This window comes from Ochotona curzoniae, unplaced genomic scaffold (assembly GCF_017591425.1).
Source record: "Ochotona curzoniae isolate NIBS_2020 unplaced genomic scaffold, NIBS_Ocur_1.0 contig_908, whole genome shotgun sequence".
Classification (NCBI taxonomy): Eukaryota; Metazoa; Chordata; class Mammalia; order Lagomorpha; family Ochotonidae; genus Ochotona; species Ochotona curzoniae.
In genome coordinates, this window is record NW_024466607.1 from 5,257,504 (window position 1) to 5,278,885 (window position 21,382).

Here is a 21,382-nt window from a genome sequence, read left to right on the forward strand (position 1 = left end):
CTTTGTGGGGTTGGATTTGGCACCGGTTATGGCCACGATTCTTGTTCATCACAGCTTATACAGCTTATACATACGGCCACATCAGAATCACTCTGGGAAAGGCCACCTGGAGAAATTCATCATGCTCACCGTGGTATGATCAACTCCTGTCCAGAGCTTTGCACACCCATTTAGAACCACACACACACACACAGTCGCAGTCGGCGATCAGCAGGTGCCCAAGCCGGGCCCGCCCTGAAGTCCAGGTCCTCCCACTTGGTCCGGTGCTAGGGGCGCATTTCCCGGGCTCCAGTGCGCACGCGCGGTGCGCTCCCAGGCAGGCGGGGGCGGGGCCGCGTACGTCATCGCAGTGCGCACTGTCGACGGCGCGTTGGTTGCCGGAAGTTGGGCGGCGGTAAGTGAGCCGTGGAGGGCCAGGGAGGATGGGGTCTTGCGAGGCCAGTTTTGGGGGAGTCTGTGCCAAGGGGCGAGCTCGGCGGCGAGCAGGCCGAGCAGCAGGCTTTAGGGTCCTCCTCCGCCGGCCTCTGGGGGAGGGGGCGGGGCTGCCAACTCCAGGGAGTTACTAACTCCGCTGCCTCCCTTTCTGTCCGGCCGCGTCCCCTTGTTGGTCAGTCCTGAGTCGATCCTTCGTGTCCCCTGACAGGGAGAACCCGGCGTCTCCGATGTCGGGACGTCCTGGCTGTGACTGGCTCGCCCCTCTCCTCTCTGAGCCGCCCTCTCCTCGTCCATGAAGTGGGAATGCCCATAACTCGTCCTGTGTTAGGTGGGGGGTTGGTCAGGCCGAGGGGTTCTCGGCCCCGCGGTGGGTTCAGGGAGGTCAGCACCGGGCTGTTACTGTTTGCACAGCCCTAACGCACCTGTCATTAGAGGAATGGAGTTGCAGCTCTGACGTGGGCCGATGCGCTCAGATACCAAGCGAGACGAACTCGTTGTAAACTAACAGAAAGCAAACTCGCACCTGCTCCTGCCACAGATGCTCCGGAGCTGGAGCTGCACCTAGACAAAGCCGGTGACCCATTCCAGGTCCTCTCCCGAGGTGGCCTAGCTGCCTTCCAGGGTGCACCTGAGCAGGAAGGAGGGGTCGTGGCTCCAGCCAGGACTCAAGCTCAGTGACCGCTGCTGAGGGCGGGCCTCCGCATCCCAGACTCCCTCTCCCACCGACTCCCCCCTCCCTCCATACACACACGTATGAAGGTATGACACAGCACTCCCATCTGCCGGGTCCCTCCCAAATGCCCAACAACTGGAGCCAAAGTGAAGCCTGGAGCCAGGCACCCTTCGGGGTCTCTACCCTGTGGGAGGGAGGGACCCAGCTTCTTGAACCTGCCGCCTGAGTGGGGAACAGAGATGGGTCCCAAACCAGGTGCCTTGGCTGTGTAGGGTGCAGGCATCCCACCTGGGGGTTGTACCTGCTAAGCCCTGCCCCTGTAATATGCAAATTGCAAACTTTTTGGGGAAAAAATGCGTGGATTTCATGATGTTTTTGCTCCAAAATAAATTTTTCTGTTTTCCACAAACCTTCAAGTGTATATACTCAGTAAATGTTTGTTAGATGATTAAATAGCGATGCCTATTTGAGTGCCTGTACGTGTCAGGCGTTACTGTGGGCGGCAGTAACTTGGCATAGTTAAGATGAGGCACGTGTTCCTACATTTTGTAGTGATTGTCAGTAAATATGCTTTGAAGGGGAGGCAGATGTTTGGGACATTGATGAGTGCTGCAGAAAGTAAATTTAAAAAGGCATGAGGTAATGGGATAGACACTGGGGGGGGAACAGAAGAAGCTGTTTTGAAAGCTGACTGGGGCAGCTCATGTTGCCCTACAGTTTAGGCTGTGTCTCATCAGAGGGCTGCTTCGAGTAAGTACCCACTACGCTGCTTGTGTGTCCTGGGAGGCAGTGGGTGATGGCTCGGGGCTTGGTTCCCTGCCACCCAGTGGAAGACCAGGGTGGAGTCCCTGGAGAGTGAGCTGGCGGATGGGAGAGCTTGCTCTCCTTCATTTTTTTCAAGGAGGTGAGAAAGCTAGACATTTGTATAGAAGCCGGTATCTGGCCAGGGATGAGTTCTCTTATGAGGAAGTGACTCCTGAGCTAACACCTCAGTGAAGGAAAAGCCAGGCTTGTGAGAGCGCCTCTTGCCACACTCCTTGCCCCCCGACGTGGTGCAGGTGGGTCAGAGCACCAGCCCCTGCCCCCTGCCGCTGCTGCCTCTGCTCTCCTTGGCTGACTCCTCCCTGCTCTCACATGACACAGCTTTGAAACTGTTGATGCAGCTGCTTGCACAACTCTGTTTCAGCAGCGGGTTCCCTTTCCTGTCCCAGGCCTGCTTCTCAGAGTGAGTGTGAGCATTGGCTTGTCTGCTGCTGTGTGTCCAGCCTGCACTGTTGAACAGGAGCAGCACAGCCTGTCTTTAGTTCACCATTTATAAGTCAAAGTCTTCCTTACCCAGAAAGCCCTCCACCCACTAGAATCCCGGGAGAAGGAGTAGGGAGCTAGCCAATGGCCATGCTCTTGCCTGTGAAAACTCCAGTCCGACTGCAGCCCGGGACTGCAGTTGCTTCCTGAGATGCCTGCCTGCCGTGTCAGGTGTGTTCTGTTATTGTCCAGCTTGGCCAGTGTGCTTGAACAGACACATTCCTGACTGACGGATGCGTTCTGGAGGTACATGCCAGTGACGTGGGAAGCTGCTGCAGAAGCGTGGTGGAGGTATCTGATGTGAACGTGAGCTAGGCTAACGCACCAGGAATGGCTTCTCTGGGGAGGCCCTGCTTTGTCCCAGCCCTAAAAGATGGGAGGGACTAGCCAGGTGAAGGGAAGTCGGGTGTATACAGCCATGGGCAGAATGCCCAGCGTGCAGGTGGCCCACAGAATCGCAGTGTGTCATGTTGTGGGTCAGCGGGCAGTAAGGAGGGAAGGAAGGGTTCCTTGTGAAGGATCTCGTGGCCTCTCACATGCTAAGAGTACTGACCGCAGTCCCCCTGTGTACCCGGTACTAGCTTTGCCACTGAACTGGCTTTTTTTTTTTTTTTAGGTTTATTTATTTTTATTGGAGAATCAGATATACAGAGAGGAGGAGAGACAGGAAGATCCTCCGTCTGATGGTTCACTCCCCAAGTGGCCATAACATCCAGAGCTGAGTCAATCTGAAACCAGGAGCCAGGAGCTTCCTCAGGGTCCCCCCACGCGGGTTCAGGGTCCCAAGGCTTTGGGCCATCCTTGACTGTCCTCCCAGGCCACAGGCAGGGAGCTGGAAGGGAAGCAGGTTGGCCAGGATTAGAACTGGTGATCATATGGGATCCCAGCACATTCAAGGTGAGGACTTTAACCACTATGCTATTGTGCTGGGCCCCACTGAACTGGTTTTGTGTTCTTGTCTAAATCACTTCCGTGCTAAGCTTGAGCTTCCCCATCTATTAGGAGAAATGTGGGTTGAATGCCGTGGTTGGTTGCTTAGCAGTGGTAGGTTACAGCAAGTGTGTAAGGGGCACAGTTTGTGGCACACAAGGTTAAGCTGCCACCTGTAACATCAGCATCCCAAATAAGCAACTGATTGGATTCCTGGCTGCTCCATTTCCAGTCCAGCTCCATGTCAGAGCACCTAGAAAAGCAGTGGGAGACAACCCGAGTGCTTGGGCGCCCTGTCACCCACGTGGGAGAACCGGACTGGGGCTCCTGGCTTCAGTCTGGCCCAGCTCTGGATGTTGTGGCTTTCTGGAGGAGTAAGCCAATGTGTGGAAGCTCTCTCCCTTTCTCCGTGACTCTGCCTTTCAAATCAAACCAGTCAAATCTTCAGCAAATAAGAACACTCAGTCTGCAGCGGCAGCTGACCTTGCCACGCTGACATGTTTGGACTTCTTTCTCAGCCATCGGGATGGCGAGCCAGGCGCTGGAGACTTTCGGACTGGAGTGTCGCTGGTCTCTGCGTTGTGGTTCCCAGGCCGCGGAGGGGTGACTGCACTCACCGGGCAGGGGCTGCACGAGTGACTGGATGCAGGCCCGCAGAAGCCAGGGGCCATGCAGAGGCCCGAGGGTGGGCTGTGCTGGGCATGGTGCCAGCCTCGGAGCAAGCAGGGAGGCGGGGCAGTGGGCAGCTGTTGATGACTGCGTGGGAGGCAGCGGCAGAACCCGCCAAGTCCTTGGGTCTCTCACTGGTCATCCCTGACTCTGAGATTTTATGGGCAAGTCGGCCACCCTCGCCTCCACTTCTGTCCTTGGCATGAACTCACTGCTGACCGCCTTCCTCTTGCGCTCCTTCCCTCCTCCTGACAGCCCAATTTGTGCAGGGAGGAAGGCCACGCTGTGTAATTAAGGTGTGGGGAGGGCGGCTTTGATCACGGGTGCTCCGCGTGCATTCCTGTGCTCTGGGTAACAGCCAGCGACCCAGTTCTGGAGGACCCCCTCTGGCTGTCCTCCCGCCCGCCTTACCCATCCTGGTGACCAGTGTCCAGGCTGTGACTGTCGCCCTGGTGAGTGGGGGGAAGGGGAAGCGTCCTGGCCTGCCCAGGGGCCTGTCGCCATCAGGCCAGCGCAGAGCTCCGTCAGCGTTTACACGCTAGGACACACCAAAAGGCTCACCTAAAAGTGGGGTTGTAAGAATGTCTTTATTTTGGTGTGAAATTGTTTTTTACATCTGTGCATAGTTTTCTCAGAGTACACATTTTCTATATAGCATGAAAAAAAAAAGCAAACCTTGTTTTGTACCGAACCCCTGCTTTAAGTTCCATTTTCCCAGGGACTTGTGAATGACCCTGTGTTACTGCCTGGGCTCCGCAGCGTCCTTACACAATGCCTTCACACAGCATTCCTGCTTGCCCCACGTTTCCAGTGCCCTCAGCCTGCTGCGGGGAAGGCTCCCAGCTGTGCTCTGTCCTTCGCTCTCGCCTGCCAGGGCTCACTTGGGTTCTTGGGCTTGGAATCCTGCCCCCTCCTCTGCTCAGGACCTGGTGCCACCATTTGTTCACTTTTTTTAAAAAAGTGATTTTTTATTTATTTTTATCGGAAAGTCAGATACATAGAGAGGAGAAGAGACAGAGAAGATCTTCCGTCCGATGGTTCACTTCCCATGCGGCCACAATAGCTGGAGCTGAGCCAATCTGAAATCAGGAGCCAGGAGCTTCTCCTGGGTCTCCCACACTGGTGCAAGGTCCTGAGGCTTTGGCCCATCCTTGACTGCTTTCCCAGGCCACAAACAGGGAGCTGGGAGAGAAGCAGGGCCACCGGGATTAGAACCGGTGACCAGATGGGATCCTGACATGTGCAAGGCAAGGACTTTAACCACTACGCTATTGTGCCAGGCCCCACTTTTTTTTTTAAATCAAGATTTCCATTTCAGTGACCTCAGAGTACTGTTTTTCTGGGAAACAGGGCACTCTCCCACCACATTCTGCTAGCCCCGCAGGTGGCCTCCTCCTTGCTACACTGCTGGGGAGATTTGTCAGGTGTTGCCACTATGGGAATGGGGATCCCCAAATTACGTGGTGGAGATTGATACCCCTGACTGGGCTCAGAGGCACCAGCTAGGCTTAGTCCAGATTCTTGTCTTCGGTATGTGCGAGTACAGCCGGGACATGGAAGGAGGGGGGACTGCAAGGGCGTTTGTTGAAGGGCAGACAGAGGGACCCACCGGGACATGAGTGCAGGCAGTCTCAGGAAAGGAAGACCTGTCCCCATCTGGCAGGAGTCTTCCTCTCAAAGGGTGGGGTGCCGCTCAGGGCAGGGCCTGATAAGAATCCAAAGGAGCAGGACTGGGTTAGTGTGCCTGAAGTGTGGCGGAGAGTGAGGCTCAGCTGCATGGGCAGGAGAGGCTGTGTGGGACCCTCACTCAAGATGAATCATCATGGAGGACGCTGGGCTTTGGGCGGTGTGTGTGGCTTGGGTGTTGGCTTCCTTCCTGCCGTGCCCACAGCGTTGCCCTTCTGCTTCTTCGCCCTTCCCTCTTTGACGCTGTGGCTCCACAGACATGCTCCTCCAGGGTCATCAGGGCCCAGATCTGAACGCCCGCCCTTGTCTTGACTTCTGACCAATGTGCTGAGTCCCTTCACCTGCTCTGTCTCATCACCCTGGCCATTTCCCTCAGAGCTTCCATTCTGATTCTTCCCCTAGTCCCTTAAATACTGGCTTTCTCCCGAGCCTGTCTTCTGTTTATCTCTGACTTCACCCTAATTCACACAGCTGCCATCCCTGTTCCCCAGTGGATCTCCCCCAGTGCTGCCCTCGGCTCAGTAAGTCTAAAGCAAGCCCGCCCCTTCACGCCTGGTCCTTGGTCTTCTGAGTGGTTTTCTGAGGCAACCCTGGGGGTCATCTAGGGCTCTTCCTCCTGTGCCTTCTCTTGCTCCCGGCCCAGGACATCATTAAAACTCTACAATGCCCCCACCCCCCCGCCTGTTCAGCCTCTGAGCCATGAGTCTGATCCTGTCTGGCTGGTACCTGAGGTCCCTTGCTACAGTGCAGGCTTTTGGCCTAGCAGTTAAGACGTATGTCCGGCTTGGAGTGTCTGAGTTCATCTCCCACCGGCTATCTCATAGTGTGGGCCTGGGAGGCAGCAGGTGTGGCTCAAGCAGTTGGGGTCCTGCCACACACGAGGGAAGCCTGGACAGAGTTCCTGCCCTAGCTTTGGGCTGACCTGGCCCTAGTTGTTGTGGCATTTGAAGAGTGAAACAGCAGCAGGAAGTTCTCTTCCTGTCTCACTGAAAGAGAGGAAGAAGGTGAGGGCTTGAGAATAGATCTCTGCTAAAGTACAAGCCTTTTTTTGTTTGTTTTTTTAAGATTTATTTATTTTTATTGCAAAGTCAGATATATACAGAAAGGAGGAGAGACAGAAATATCTTCCATCTGATGATTCACTCCCCAAGTGACTGCAATGGCTGGTGCTGCACCAATCTGAAGCCAGGAGCCCAGATCCTCTTCCGGGTCTCCCACGCGGGTGCAGGGTCCCAAGGCTTTGGGCCGTCCTTGACTGCTTTCCCAGGTTACAAGCAGGGAGCTGGATGGGAAGTGGGGCTGCTGGGATTAGAACCAGTGCCCACATGGGATCCCAGCACATTCAAGGCAAGGACTTTAGCCGCTAGGCCACCGCGCTGGTCCCTATGTGTTGGCTTCTAAATAATGTTAGTTACTTAGCCATCACTTCCTTTAATAAAACTGTTTTGTCAGTTTTTAATCCCTCCGCGTTCAATCCTGGTTTCTGTATCCATCTTGTCTCCAAGGGTTTCGGGAGCAGTCTGGCCAGTGACGTACCTGAGATCCAGATACCTGTGGCCGCAGTTCTGCTCTGATCAAGGCAAGGATGTATTTCCTCTATGCTGACCATTTTCTTGGAGAAGCCCTTCTGATCTCTGGTGATGACCCAGGTCTACCTTAGCCAGTCGTGCAGATAACAACAGCACGCAGCGTTTGTCCGCTGGTCCGTGGGATCCACCCGCATTCTCTTCTTTGAAAGTGAGAGATTTTGAAACCTCTGGTGTTTTCTTGACCCAGTCTTTCAGTACCTCTTCCATTTCTTGGGATTCAGTGAAGATCATCAGAAACAAAACTCACAGAGTCATTTAGTCAGTAGCGAGTGTCTGTGACTCAGCCAGCTCCTAGGAAGCCATCGCAGGCTGTGGCTGGGGGTGGCCTAGGAGCTCCTCTGTAGAGACCATGGGCTGCTGGCCCTCCCTGGAGAATGGACTCGCCTGAGGCCACTGGCCCTGGCAGTGACACCAAGGGCCCAGGGCAGGCCTGCGGCGGCAGTGCTCCGTCTTGCCTGCATTTTCTCAGCTATCACCATCCTTCCTTCCTGGGCTTGCCATGCCCAATCCCATATCCCAGGGCTGAAGGAGACCTGACTGTGGGTGAAGGTCAAAGATCTTCCAGCAGAAGGGTGGGAAGATAAAAGGGAGGTGACCCTGGAAACAGCCAGTGAGAATGACAGTTGCAGCGTGGGGCCTGTGGATATGGCCGGTCACCTGTCCCTGATGAACCTGCTGAGGAAGCAAATAACACACAGTGTGGCTTCCTCATGGGTCCGAGGAAGGGAGAGAGACAGTGTCCCCCGTCACAGCCATCCTCCATGCCTAAAGAGATCAGGTGTGATCGAGGAGCCACCTGGCAAGGCAGAGAGCCGGTAACTGGTGACTTGATGTCTTGCGGAGACATCATTTTGGCTTGGGCACATCTTGACTCAGGTGCAATGTTGAAAAGGGAGTGGGGCTTCTTCTGGGCCACCGGTTCCTTCTCAGAGTCCCGAGTTTGCGTCTTTTTCAGTGGAGGACTCCTTGCCTGTCTCTCCTTTAGCTGAGAAGACCCTTTAGCAGCCTCACATTGTCACATTGCATGGCTCCCGAAGGTGCAACGGCCTTGCCAGCCTGCAAAACGTGTGAGTCCCAGGTGCCAAGGCAGCCACACTTCCCCATGCCACACACGCACCTACCCGTCGCCCCAGCCTTCTGCTCCTCAGCACCCAGTGGGGCTTGCTCAGTAACTGAACTCTGTTTCTGCCTGCAGAGGGTACTTGAAAGCCAGACTTGTCGTCCTGGCTTTTCTGCAGTGTTGGTTCCGTGTGCATACCCTGTGCCCTGAGCCCCCGGGCCTTCTGCCTTGCCTCATAAGCTGTAGCAGGAGACCAAGCAGCTTCATCTTTACAATGCCACTGCAGCGCCTCCCTGAGAGGGCAGGGGAGCCCCTCTCATTGGGAACTGGTGGCTGGCATGGGGTGGTGATTGGAGTACAGACACTTCTCCCTGCCTCCTGTGGGCCAGGCCCCACAGCTGGTACATGGCACACATTCTCCGTTGGCCCTCCCAGTGCTGTTCTGTGTTAGGTCTGATCGCCCGTGCTGTACAGACCAGGTGATCAGGGTGCCAGCTTGCCAGCTGGTGAGCAGGAAGCCAGAAGCCTGAAGACAAGCTAGACTTTGTCTACCTGCAGAAAGCTTCCCAGCCGCCCCGGTAGCATTCCCTCTGCCTTGAGACTCAGCAGAATAAAGTCCCAGAGAACTGATAGTGTCGTCAGGCTGGGCTGTTCCCCTATCCTCCTGAGGGTCTCGTTTCCCTGGAGACGGGATTTTTTTTGTTGCAGAGGGCTGTGTGTGTGTGTGTGTGTGTGTGTGTGTGTGTGTGTGTGTGTGTGAGATTGTTTGATTGTTTATTTTCTGCCAACTTGACTTCTCGCTCCTGACAGTCCTGTACCGGCGTACTGTCTGCTATGTCCAGTCCTATCAGAGTCCTGCAGAGGGAGGACGGCTGGCCAGCCGCACTGGGAAGCAGTTGTGCTGCAGTTAATTTTTTAAGTGGCAAAGCCAGAATGTTTTCCTCTTCAGGAAGTGCCAGGATGTGGTGTGGGACTGACTTCTCACCCCCGTTTCTGCAGGGCTGTGTTGACGTGGATCCTCTGCTGTCGAATGAATGCCTGAAGGTTCTAGGAAGGCTTGCTAGGCCACGATTAGAAGGGATTCTGTTCTTTGTTGTCATTCAGATACAGTACACACAGGGTAAAGTGACCTGATCTAGAAATCCAAAAGGTTTATGGAAATGGAATTAAAGGATGGCATATTTTGGTGCAAAAAAAAAATGTATATTTGCGTATGAGGGATGTTCATACATTTTTTGAAAGGGTCAGGTGTTTGGCCTAGTGGTAGAGATGCAAGCTGAGAAATTCGGTTCAGTTCTGCCTTTGTTTCCAGTTCTGGCTTCCTGCTACTGGGCTCCCTGGGCGGTGGTGGGTGCTAGCCCAAGTGCTTGGCCCTGTACCACCCACCTGGGAGACCCAGATTGCATTTCCAGCTCCAGGCTTCACGCTTGGCCCAGCTGGGGCATTTTGGGGTTGTGTACCAGTGGCTAATCTCTCTCTCTCTCTCTCTCTCCTTTTAAAATTCTTTTTCCCCCAGAAAAGTTCATGGAAAAAAATGCATGTTGTGCAAAAACTGCATAGATTTCACAAATTTTATATACCCAAAATAAGCATATCTTTGGATTCCTTTTCTCACATGCAATTTGAAGCACCTTGTCTGTAGCTCCTGGCTTTCACATAGACACATACCCCCCCGAAGCTTCGGGGCCCTCTCAACAGTAGCCTGCTCCCCCCGCCCCACCTGGAGTTACAGTTCAGCTTCCTTGACTGACAGGCAGCTGGGTCAGTAACGCGTGAGCTCCACCCTGCCCCCCGCCCCCGTGGTGGGTGCCAGGGTTCTGCACAGCCGCAGTCTTGTGTTCACGGTGCCTCCTGTGGCTACAGGTGGGAGTCAGTGCCCAGCATCTGTGGCCGACTGGGCTCTGGCTCACTCTCAGTAGCCCCTGCTGGTTTCTGCTGCCCTTTGAAGAGGTTCTGTCGGGGTGGTCAGATGGTGCGGAGGGTCAGTTGCCTGCCCTGTGGATCGGAGAGCTACTGTGCTTCCAGTCCAGCTTCCCGCTAATGCAGGTCCTGGGACGCAGCAAAGGGTGACTGCAGCGTGCTGGTCCCAGCACGCCCAGGGGCTGGAGGTCCAGGCTGACCCAGGCCTGGCTACTGTGCGCCTTTAGAATGCGGAGCAGCAGATGGAAACTGTCTCCCTCTCCCCTCTTCAGATAAAATGAAAATAAAAGTTTAAAAAGTACAAAAAAAATTCTTTCAAGCATGACAGTCTTTAAAAAAAACACGTTACTGACAGTTTCAGAGAATGAAGAGACACTAGGGTAACAGGTCATCTAATCACAGGGTTGGCAAACCCCATCCTGCGGTGACATCTGCCCAGGGTTTCCTTTTATGCCATCTCTACTCTAAGAACGGTTCTTACGTCTTTCAAGGCTTATAAAACTTTTTTTTTTTAGAAAGAAGTGGGGAGGAGATTACATAACAGGAACTGTTTAGTGGCCTGTGGTGCCTAAAGTATTTATTATATGTCCTTTTCAGGGAACGCTTGCCAAACCCTGGCCTGAGCCACTGCTGGCACAGTGGTCCTTTACACAGTCACTCTTGGCAGACGCGCGCTGGAGCACTTCCGTGGGTGGGAATTCGTCCATCTCTCCCATCTATCCATTTCCTATTTGGACAGCTGAGGCTATCAGTAATTAAAAACCCTGCCCACGTGTGTCCTACACCGCACATCTGTTCCCCTGGCCCCCTGTAGAGGAGGACAGTGCCCCAAGTGGCAGTATCAGCCATACCTGAGCTGTTCTGAAGCCAGGAGCCAGGAGCTTCTTCCGATTCTCCTATGTGGGTGCAGGGTCCCAAGGCTTTGGACCATCCTTGACTGCTTTCCCAGGCCACAAGCAGGGAGCTGGATGGGAAGTGGGGCAGCTGGGATACAAACTGGTACCCACGTGGGAGCCTGGCGTATGCTAGGTGATGACTTCAGCCACGAGCTACTGCACTGGGCCCTGTCCAAGGGCCTTAAAAAAATCCCTTAATTCAGTTGAATTTAGTGGAGTTAGAGAAAAATAAAGCCAGACCACACTGCATAGGGGTTGGGGACTTCTAAGAATTCTAACTGGCAGCATGCCATCTGACAGTCATTTGGTTACCCCTTAGTTTATCCCTTAGTTAGGTGACTGGCTATGGGGTCTCTTGCAGCCAACCAGGGCTCGGTGACTGTGATTCATCTCTGTGTCATCTCTTGGGTCCAGTGCAGGTGCCTGGTCCAGATCCTTGGCCTCCCAGGGCATACCATTAACACCCACCTCTCATCCTGGCTGAGTGTGCCACGTTCCCTGTGCAGAAGCACCCTACGCTGCCAGCTCTGACATACTGCAGCTCTTCTGTGCATCACCTCCAGCCCACTCAGCATGGCATGCACTGCCACACACATGCCTCTCTCGCCTTCTCCCATTGTCCCCACCCTTCCCGGCATGTATCGATGCCTGTCCCTTCACAGAGTCTCCCTGTTCCACACTCCCCCTCGATTCTCAGCTCTTGGGCGTCACAGAGAGCACTACCTGCCTGCTGCTGCTACTCTCTGGTTCCAGCATCCAGCAGGGGGAGACACTGCAGTCATCGTAATAGCCAACACAGAACTCAGGCAGGGGAGTTGCCGTGTTTTTCCGCGGATCTTGTTAACGTGGCCTCTCATGTTCTTTTGCGGCAAAGTCATGCCTTGACATGGGTCCTCGGTCAGGATGGGAAGCGAGGGGCTGTAGTGGTCCTCCTGGAGCTATCACTGTGCTTCTAAAATTGGGCTATGTGAGTATGTGTGTGTGTGCACACGTGTGCACCCCCAGGAAGATGATGCACATAAGTTGAAAGAGTAACTTAGAAAACTCACTAGGGGCCAGTGCTGTTGTGTAGTGAGTAAAGCCTTTGATGTGGCACTGGCATCCCGTAGGGACACTAGTTTGGGTCCCAGCTGCTCCACTTCTGGTCCAATTCCTTGCTAATGTGCCTGGGAAAGCAGGGGAGAATGGTCTAACTGCTTGGGCCCCCAAATGAGCATGGGCGACCTGGATGAGCTCCTTGCACTGAACTGGACCAGCTCTAGCTGTTGGGGAGCGAACCAGCAGATGGTAGATCGCTCCCTGACTGTCTCACTATCTGACCTTTCCTTTCAAATAAATAAGGAAATCTGAAAAAAAAAAAAAAAAAAAAAAAACCTTCCTGAGGAGACTGAACTTGACAAGCAACCAGTCAGGATGGTTTTCCAAGGATTTTCTTATCAAGCAAACCCATCACAAGAAGATCTGTCTTTAGAGAGAGAAGATGGTTACCCAGATTAGGGGGACCTCCGGTTTAAAGTTGTGGTCCCTGTGTCCTGTCTTGCTGTATACTTCAGATGGTCAGGATACAAGAAAAAAAACCCAAAACACCAAACTAACAAGATGCTAATTAGATGTTGCATGGAGTTTGGGGGCCAAAATTGAAAAAACAAACCCAACCCCAACACTGTCTCTTTACTTTTTGTTTGCTTTGTCATGCCTGATCCTTCCCACCACGTCTGAGTGGGTCTGCCATCGCCTTGTGTTCTGCTGTGTTTTGTAGTGGGCAATCAAGAATGGCGGCAGTTACAGGCAGCCCCGGCCTCTCCAAATTGCAGTTTGCCCCCTTCAGCAGCGCCTTGGACGTGGGCTTCTGGCACGAGCTGACCCAGAAGAAACTGAATGAGTATCGGCTAGATGAGGCGCCCAAGGACATCAAGGGGTATTACTACAATGGTGAGTGACCATGAACCCCTTGCCCCTGCAGTGCAGCGTCAGGGAAGGGACACTCGGCTTTCACAGTCAGGGTCATTCCCTACTTCCAATTTTATAGGTGACTTGTGAGTCCAGGTCTCTTGCATTTCTTTCCCTGAGGTGTGGGGAGAGGGAAGAGAGTGGTAAAATCTGGGTCACTGGTCCGTACTGTGGGCTTCCCTTAGCAGTGCCAGGAGGAGTCGGGGCAGATTGCAAATGCTGTTTTTTTCCAATGGATCTTTTTCCCTATGCTTGGCAATTCCCTGGTGTTTATAGGAGCCCTGTCGCATTCTGCCAGCATCTGTTCAGAGGTTGTTTGTGTATCATAGATGATGGCCTCCACCCGGAGAATAGAGCTGTTCACGAGCACATTTGTTATAAATGCTGTTATTTCTGACTTTAATATAAAACGCGGTGATGCTTCTGTCCAGGTGATTCTGCCGGACTGCCAGCTCGCTTAACGTTGGAGCTCAGTGCTTTTGACATGTGAGTATTTGTGATGCAGACTCTAAAGGGCAGAACCCATTCCCTCTGGGAGAGACAGCGCTGTCCTTTCCTTTGGAGCAGGTGGACCCCGGGTGGAGCGCAGGTGCCCACCCACCCCCAGCCCCCACGTGACCCTCTTGCTATTCCCATTGAGAGACGAGCTGGATGCTTGGAGCCATCTGTTTCGCTTTCTCAGCTGGGGAAAAAAATGATTGTTTTTCAGAGCTTATTAGGGCCAAGTGCCATCGAGATTGAGAGCGAGGTAACATCCTTCATGACTCCAATTGTAGTTAATATTTTGTGTGGCTCTCTTGGTGCCTCTTGACTTTTTCCTTCAATTGCTTGTCCCCTGGACACCAGTCACTGATAGTTTATTAGGCTGGCTCTGTATGCCAAGCGTCCTGTAAGGCATTAGGATAATACACAAAGAAATAGGACAAGTACATTCTCATAATATCATTCTGTCTGCTTGGGGGTTGTGGGAGAGGGGCAAGGATTCACCAAGCACGTAAGTAGCCAGGCAGTTTTATGGATGTAATCAGTTCAGACCCACCTAAGGGCAGCTTTTTTCTTATTTTTCAGATAAAACGGAAATGGGTCAAAAGGCACAATGGCTTGCTCAGGGTCACACCGTGTAGGGGTGAGAGGAAGATACAACTCTATTCAGAAATGCTTGGGGGGATTTTCTTATACAGGAATAGAGGCGGTGGGCTGGGGAGATGATTTCAGGAGGAGGCTAAGTTTATCTTAGAGCGTGTTGCATTGGAAAGGTCCAGGGACCCCTCAAGGTCATCCACCTGGGGGAGCTTGTAGGGCTGTGTGTAGAGAGGTCTGTCGGTTACGACAGTGCTGGGAGGTACACGTCCTCGGTGGTGGGGGTCTGGATTAGAGTCCCAGCTCTGCTGCTCGGCTCCGGATCCCAGCTTCCTGTAATGCGCACCCTAGGAGGCAGCAGGCGACAGCTCAGCTGCCGGGTCCCCGTCACCCGTGTGGGAGGCTACGGCTGGTGGCTCCTAGCTGCTGGCCTTAGCCCGACCCAGGGCCAGCTGTTGTGGCGCGCATGCTCTCTCTCTGTTCTGGTGTGTGTGCCTCTCCAATAAAAAAGACAAACATTTTGTAAAATATCCCCCAAAAAAATTAAAACCAAAAAGCAAATAAAATATCCCTGGAGTTTAAAAAAAATACTCAAAAGTTCAACACCTTCTATTCCTTTATGTCAGCCCAATTGCAAATTCAAAAGCATTACATAAATCCAAAGCAATTTCAGGCTTGCTTTCTTTCAGAATATGTCTGTGTTTCTGACTTCCATCTGCGTCTCCTTGGTCCATCATAAATCCCTTATGATCACCTGTCAGAACATATGAAATTCTGATAAGCTGTCTTCTGTCTTGACAAAGTCAACAGCATGCAGGCATCTCGTTGTCTGAAGGCGATCAAGGGCTCATTCTGATGAAATCTGAAATATCTTATTGTTACCCCCAAACTATTCCTTGACCCTGTTTTGTCCACAAGAGCAGTTTCTGCAAGTTAGGTTTGATCTTGCTGTAAAACCCAAGCACTTCGACTTCGGTCACTCGGATGCAGTGTGACCCTCAGCTCCCTGTTTCACACACTCGGCTCTCTCACACCGCTTGTGTGTTTTCCTTGGAGCACTGAGCCCACCCAGTACGCAAGGTGCTCCTTGGGCAGCCTCAGGGAGTGGAGCAACCGAGTGCTCCCTTCTGATGGCTCACTCCCCCGGTGTTTGTAACAGCCAACACCAGACCAGGTAGAAGCTGGGAGCCTGGAATGCCACCTGAGTCTCCCCTGTGGGTGGCAAGGACCCAACTTCTTGAGTCATCACCTACTGCCCTCCCAGGGGATGTGTTAGCAGGAGTCTGATCAGGAACAGGTCCATGACAGCTCAGGCACCTGGACAAGGGATGAAGGGCCCCAGCTGGCAGCTTACCTGCTGAGCTCGACACCTGCCCCAGTCCAACTGGGTTTTTGCGCTTCATTGATCTCATCTCTGAATTGGGCTCTTGGCGAGCCCCTCTGTCTTAGGGTGGGTGGGAAGTCTAATGGAAGCACTTGGGACCCCTCAGAAGACAGGGTTTCCTGTGCATCCAGATGATCTTGCCCTGTCTTCCCTGGCACCAGGCACACCAAGAGCAGTGAGATGGAGCTGAATTCTCGCTGTCCTGGTGCTCACCTGTGGCTGCCAAGACTGTCTCTTCTTCATGGCAGCAGATAAATCCCTTTCACCTCCTAGTTCTAGGAAGTCTTCAGTGCTTCTGCTGCCAATTAGTAACAAAGATCCAGTCCTGTGTTTGGGTTCAGCGAGTTATCTATCAAATAGCATTTTCCCAGGCACCAGGTATCTTGAGTCGGAGGGTGACAAAGGAGTTCCCAACACAGAAAAGGTTTGTATTTGGTCCTCTTCATGGTTCAGGGCTGGTGGGCCAGCCGGCTTGTGGTTCATAGGTCTCAGAGCCCCATGGCCTTGGCCTTTGTGTGCTCATTAGGGCTGTCCTGTCCTTTCCTGGTAACATTAAATAGGGAAAGAGAGCAGATATGGAAGTAGGGGGAGGAGATACCCCCCAGGTTCCCAGGGACCCTGGCTGGGGAGGGACAGCCACTCCACTCAAAGTCCCTTGGGGAGAGCTAGGACCTGCCTGTTTCACAAAACACACTGGGAAACGTCTTCCAGTCTCTGGCATCACACGTGTATCTGTGTCTGTGGGGGAGGGGACCAAATGTGTGTCGACAGTGTGCACCGGGGAACTTCTGGAAAAGTTCTTCCCCTGAGCCTCACATGATAAACACCTGAAGGCCTTATTATTATTTTATTTATTTGAAAGTCCAAGAGAGATACAAACCCGGCTCTCCTGACTGCTGGTTCACTCCTCCACTACCCACAGCTGCTGGGACTGGGCTAGGCCAGAACTGGAGGTCAGGAACTCAACCCAATTCTCCCGCATGGGTCTCAAAGATTCCCTCACTACTTGAGCCACCACCACTACCTCCCAGGACGCGCATCAGTGGGAAGCCAGAGCTGGGAACCCAGGCCCTCCTGAGGGCGCTCACCTGCTACCTGTGACCAACACCGGGATGAAGGTGTTTCCTCTTCCTCCTGCTCAGTGTTTGGTGTTAGTCGTAGTAAATACCCTTCTCTGGGAGTCCTCATCCTTGGATTGGCGACATCAAGAATATTGTAGAACTATCAGAATCACCTGGGCAGAACCCTTGGCGCGTGTATCCCATCAGGCCCAGGGTCCATACTGGGTGGCCATTCCCCATCCCTGGGCACTGGGGAGGTTGGGAGGTTGGGCTCCTCCCCTTATCTCCTCCCTTCTCCCAGAGACAGGGAAAAAGAAATAGAAAATTTGAAAACAATGATCACTCCCACTTTTTCCTAACCCTTGACCTTCCCACCCTGATCAACTATGTAAACTTAATAAAAAATAAAGTTTAAAAGAATATATTGTTCTCTGCAAAGCCTCGCAGTAGACTCAGAGAACCACTCCCCAAGAACTTAGGAAATCGCTGTGGGGGTCAGAGGCTGTCTCGTTCGCCATGGCAGCCCCCGTGCCTTGTTAGGGTTGATGTGTGTGCTTGCAGACTCCATGACTGGAACTGTATCACAGAGCAGTCTCGGAGCATGGCTCTCAGCCGAGTATCGGCTATTATGGCCCTCTAGGAAGTAGGCCAGCAGATGGAAGATAGCTCTCTCTGTCTGTTCCTTCCTCTCTGTATAACTCTTTCAAATGAAGAAACCGATACATCTATTTTAAATGCAGTCATTAATTTTTGGTAAATTAACAGGATTGTGCATCCATCACCTCTCTCTAATTCCAGAACATTCAAAAAAGAAATCTGTAGTGATCTCTCTCTCTCTGTCCCCTCGCTCTTCTCTTCCTCCACTCTGGAAATCAGCTTTTTGTCTCTGAGGATTTGCTTACTTTCCATTTCCTATGGATGTAATCCTAGGAGATCTAAGTGTTTGGGCTGGGATTGAAACGAAGGTCTCTTGTCCCCAAGAGACAGGCACTTGCTTTCCAGGGCCTCCTCCCTTTTTAAAAATTTGCTTCCCTGCCCATCTCCTTTGCTTGGGCAGTTTGGCCTCTCTGACCTCCCCATGTGCGGGCTCCCTAGAGGCCTGACCATCTTGGCACCCCTACCTCCCCGAGCGAGGCTTTGGCACAGTCCTTACCACCTGGAAACACCTGGACCTCCAGGAAGACGGTAGCTTCCTTTTCCTTGCCTGCATCCTGACTAGGTGGTGGTGTCCTTCCCGCTGTCCGGCAGTAGTTCCACGTGGCTAACTCCGGGTGTAGAGGCATGGTGACCAGTGCTTCGCTTCCCTCCCCTTTGCTGTGAACCTTATCTTGCTCCTCCCCACCCCCGCCAGCGTGATTTCTCTGTCTCCTGCAGACTGTTGCATGGGCTCTGGGCCGTGGTGTTTGAGCCATGAGGACCACATGTGACAGGGCCATGGCCACTCACTGCACCCCTCCACACCTGCCACAGGTTTAGTTCTCTCCTGCTTCAACTTCCCTGAACCCAATTTGCACCGACTCAGCATCTGGAAATGCTAGGATTCCTTAATACCAACTCCTGCAGTGCGGACTGTCCACGGGAGCCCTAGGAGTCCACAAGAAGAAGCTACTAATGAGATGGACATTTCCATTCAGCTTCCCTAACCTCTGAGATACATATAATCATCTCAGAGAAGAGGACCAGCTTTGTCTACACCCGAATCTATATTCAGAATCCACTCATTTTTCCTCTTTCTGACTCTAATTGCTCTGAGGATTCCGGTGCCTTTGGGGGCAGCCCAGACAGATTGACAGGTGGCCCAGGTGGAATGCGTTTTGTCTGCATTGCTTTCAGACAGCTTTGCTGCAGTTCTTGGCAGAGCCCTGTGTGGGCAGTAAGACATGGGGCATCATGAGGGGGCTGACTCCCACTTTGGGGGTTGCTGGGCTCTGGTGGAGGGTAGGGGCTAGTCAGCATTAGGTGCCAACTTTGACCTGACTGGGGACACGTCCATCTGGGAGGTGGGAGGACTGGAGCAAGGCCCTGAAGCCAGGAAGGGTTTGTGGCACGGTCCTTTGGAGTCCAATAGTTTTGGGTTCAGGTCCAGCTCTGCTGTGATGTGGCTTTAGATAAGCTGCTGAAATCTTAGTGTGGGCAAGGAGCTGTTAACGATCATCCAGACCTCACAGGGTTCCTGGTTCATTACTGAGAGACAGTAACAAGAAGGAAAGGGACTCCCGGGCCTGCGCGAGCTGGAGCCAGGCAGGGAGGGAACAGTGTGTGGGGGTTGGGAGAGATATCTGGCCTCAGTTCCTGAGTCATGATACCCAGCTTCTGCCCAGGAGTGTAGTCCAGTCTTCTCCGTGCCCTCCAGGGAGGCACCTTTGGTTGCTAGCTGCCATGTGGCTAAGTTGTTGCATCCTGGCTGGCTGTGGGCCCCTGTGGTGTCCAGGTAACCGTGTGTCTTTATCTTGCGCCCAGGAGTGCCCCTACCCCTGCTCGCTGCTGCCCAGCCCTGGGAACGCTGTACAACACCAACACGCTCGAGTCGTTCAAGACCGCGGACAAGAAGCTCCTGTTGGAACAAGCAGCAAATGAGGTCGGCTGGGGAAACGTGCTGCATCTGTCTTGGAAAATAGTATATGTAGGCGCTGCCTAGAGTTGTTTGTGGATGCCGAGCTGTTTCCCCAGGGAGAATACCCCCAGCTGTCTCCTTCCGTGTGGTCTGGAAGGTCAAGGAGAAGAGCTCCAGGGTTGCCTGGCCTCTTGGAGCAGGTTCCTGTGAGTCAGGGCCTTCCTGGTCCTTCAGAGAGCCTTGGCCTGTGCCCCACCATGCTCCAGGCGGTGACTAGGAACCCTGCTGGCTCATCAGGGTGGAATTCAGTCACTTCACCTGCCTGGCAGTGGCCTGGGCCCCACTGACGTCAGTCCTGAGGCTGTGTCCTTGCTTCCTCAGACTCAATCACAGCAGTCATTTAAAAGCACCCTTTACCTACTTCTGTTCTCTCCCTCTCCTGGACACTGCTTCTCCCTGGAATGCCTCTCCTTTGCTGCTTCTGCAGGAAACACGTTCACCTGTCCACCTGTAGCGCAAGAACGAGTGTCTGATGAGCAGGTAGTTCAGATCCTAACCTACAGGTCCCTCCCCTGCTTCCTCATTGGCTGAGTACTAGTACTGCGGGTACACAGTCTTTCCGGAAGTTGCCTAAGTTACGAAGTTACCTTCCTCCTCCCTTCTCTGTCCTTTAATTTCCTCTTCCCCAACATCATGTTGGCTATTCTGTGTTGAGTGTCATCTTTTCTCACACACAGCATCTGAGTTAGAAAGTGGGATCAGAGTGGGAGGTGAGCATAGTTGTCCCTTAGCCACCGAACAGAGAGGTGGCCGGAAACGCCAGGTCTCACCTCTCTGGGTAAGCCAAGTGATTGGCTTCCTTCATGTCCCTCCTGGGAGACACGGACCCTGATCGGATGGTGTTGGTTATTGTTCTCGACCTGTGGCTTGCTTGCCTGCCCTGGGCCTGCTGTTGGTATCCCTGGAAGGGCATCTCCAGAGTTGGGTCAGGGTCTTAGCCAGCTGAACTGAAGCAGGTGCTCCCCCAGGGCGACCCAGCCATCCCTCCCCAGGGCTGACACTCCACCTCCCTGGCCCTTAGGCACCTGCTCACATCTCACTCCTTTCCTCTCTTCTGGCAGATTTGGGAATCCATTAAATCGGGGGCTGCCCTAGAAGACCCTGTGCTCCTCAACAAGTTCCTCCTCCTGACGTTTGCAGTGAGTATGGGCTCCCTGTTGCTCCTGGGACTCGGGGACCTCCCCTGGAGCAGCCCCCCGGGCCCCCGGCCGCTCCACACCGTACTCTCTCAAGTCAGCACCTGTGTTACTCCCTACAGCTGCTCACTGACTCGCTCGGTCCCCTCATTTAATGAGCAGCTGGCTGATGCTGGCAGCTGTTACCATGGCAAAATGAATCTGGTCCTGCTGATCTCCTGGTGGCCGCTGCAGGCTTAACGCACCCAGTACCTGGCTGCTGCTGTCCAGGGCTTGACAGCTGGGCTTTGTGCATCGCAAGCCTGTTTGTTGCATGCCGCCCCACAGAACTCAGTGGCTGTGTCCGTCCTAATGGGGGGGCTCCTGACTTAGAGGAAGTTGTGTCTGTGGCTTGACCATGCAGCTGGTCAGGAAAGGAAAGTGAGATCTAATGCGCATGATCACGAGGGGCAGTGCTGCAGGACAGGAGGGACTGTGGCAGCTGCTGCCCTGGGCAGGGACCTTGTCTCTGAGGGGAGAGCAGGGAACGGCTGAGAGATTGTGGAGACACACGTGGCATGGGTGTGTGCACGTACGGGGAAACTTCAAAAAGTTTGTAGAGAATGGAGTTAAAAGATTGTTTTGTGCAGAAAGTTTTGAAAACCCATGAAGGTTTTTTTTTTTTTAAATTTTATTGACTTGATTTTTGTTTGAAAGGTAGAAAGAGGAGATAGTTCATTAACTGGCTCACGCCCAGGTGTCCACAGCAGCCATGGGCGTGCCAAGTGAGAGCCAGGAGCCAGAACTCATTAAAGAGTTATTTATTTATTGAAAAGACAGAGTTAAGGAAATAAGGAGAAACAAAAAAAAAAAAAAAAATGGAAACCCTCCATCTGCTGATTCATTCCTCCAATGGCTGCAGTGACTGGGTCCGAGAAGGCCCAAGCTCAGAGCCTGGACCCTGTGGGTGGCAGGAACCCAAGCACCTGAGCCACCCTCCACTGCTTTCCAAGTG

At 53.2% G+C, this 21,382-nt stretch overlaps 1 protein-coding gene across 9 annotated transcripts in view; it reads left to right on the forward strand.

The window, feature by feature from the left end:
• The first annotated feature begins 376 nt into the window (after positions 1–376).
• The window catches only part of ATG7 (autophagy related 7), a 143,197-nt gene continuing 122,191 nt past the window's right edge, over positions 377–21,382 (forward strand). For 2 of the 9 annotated variants that reach the window (XM_040995198.1, XM_040995197.1), the window contains exons 1-5: positions 1,513–2,584; positions 12,923–13,095; positions 13,545–13,599; positions 19,099–19,216; positions 20,314–20,391. In XM_040995198.1, the coding sequence (XP_040851132.1) occupies positions 2,565–2,584; positions 12,923–13,095; positions 13,545–13,599; positions 19,099–19,216; positions 20,314–20,391 (444 nt within the window). In that variant the 5' untranslated portion in view covers positions 1,513–2,564. Of the gene's footprint in view, positions 395–1,512; positions 2,705–7,005; positions 7,283–12,922; positions 13,096–13,544; positions 13,600–19,098; positions 19,217–20,313; positions 20,392–21,382 lie in introns of those variants that run through there. The other 7 variants (XM_040995204.1, XM_040995201.1, XM_040995200.1 and 4 more) reach the window with 7 other exon arrangements.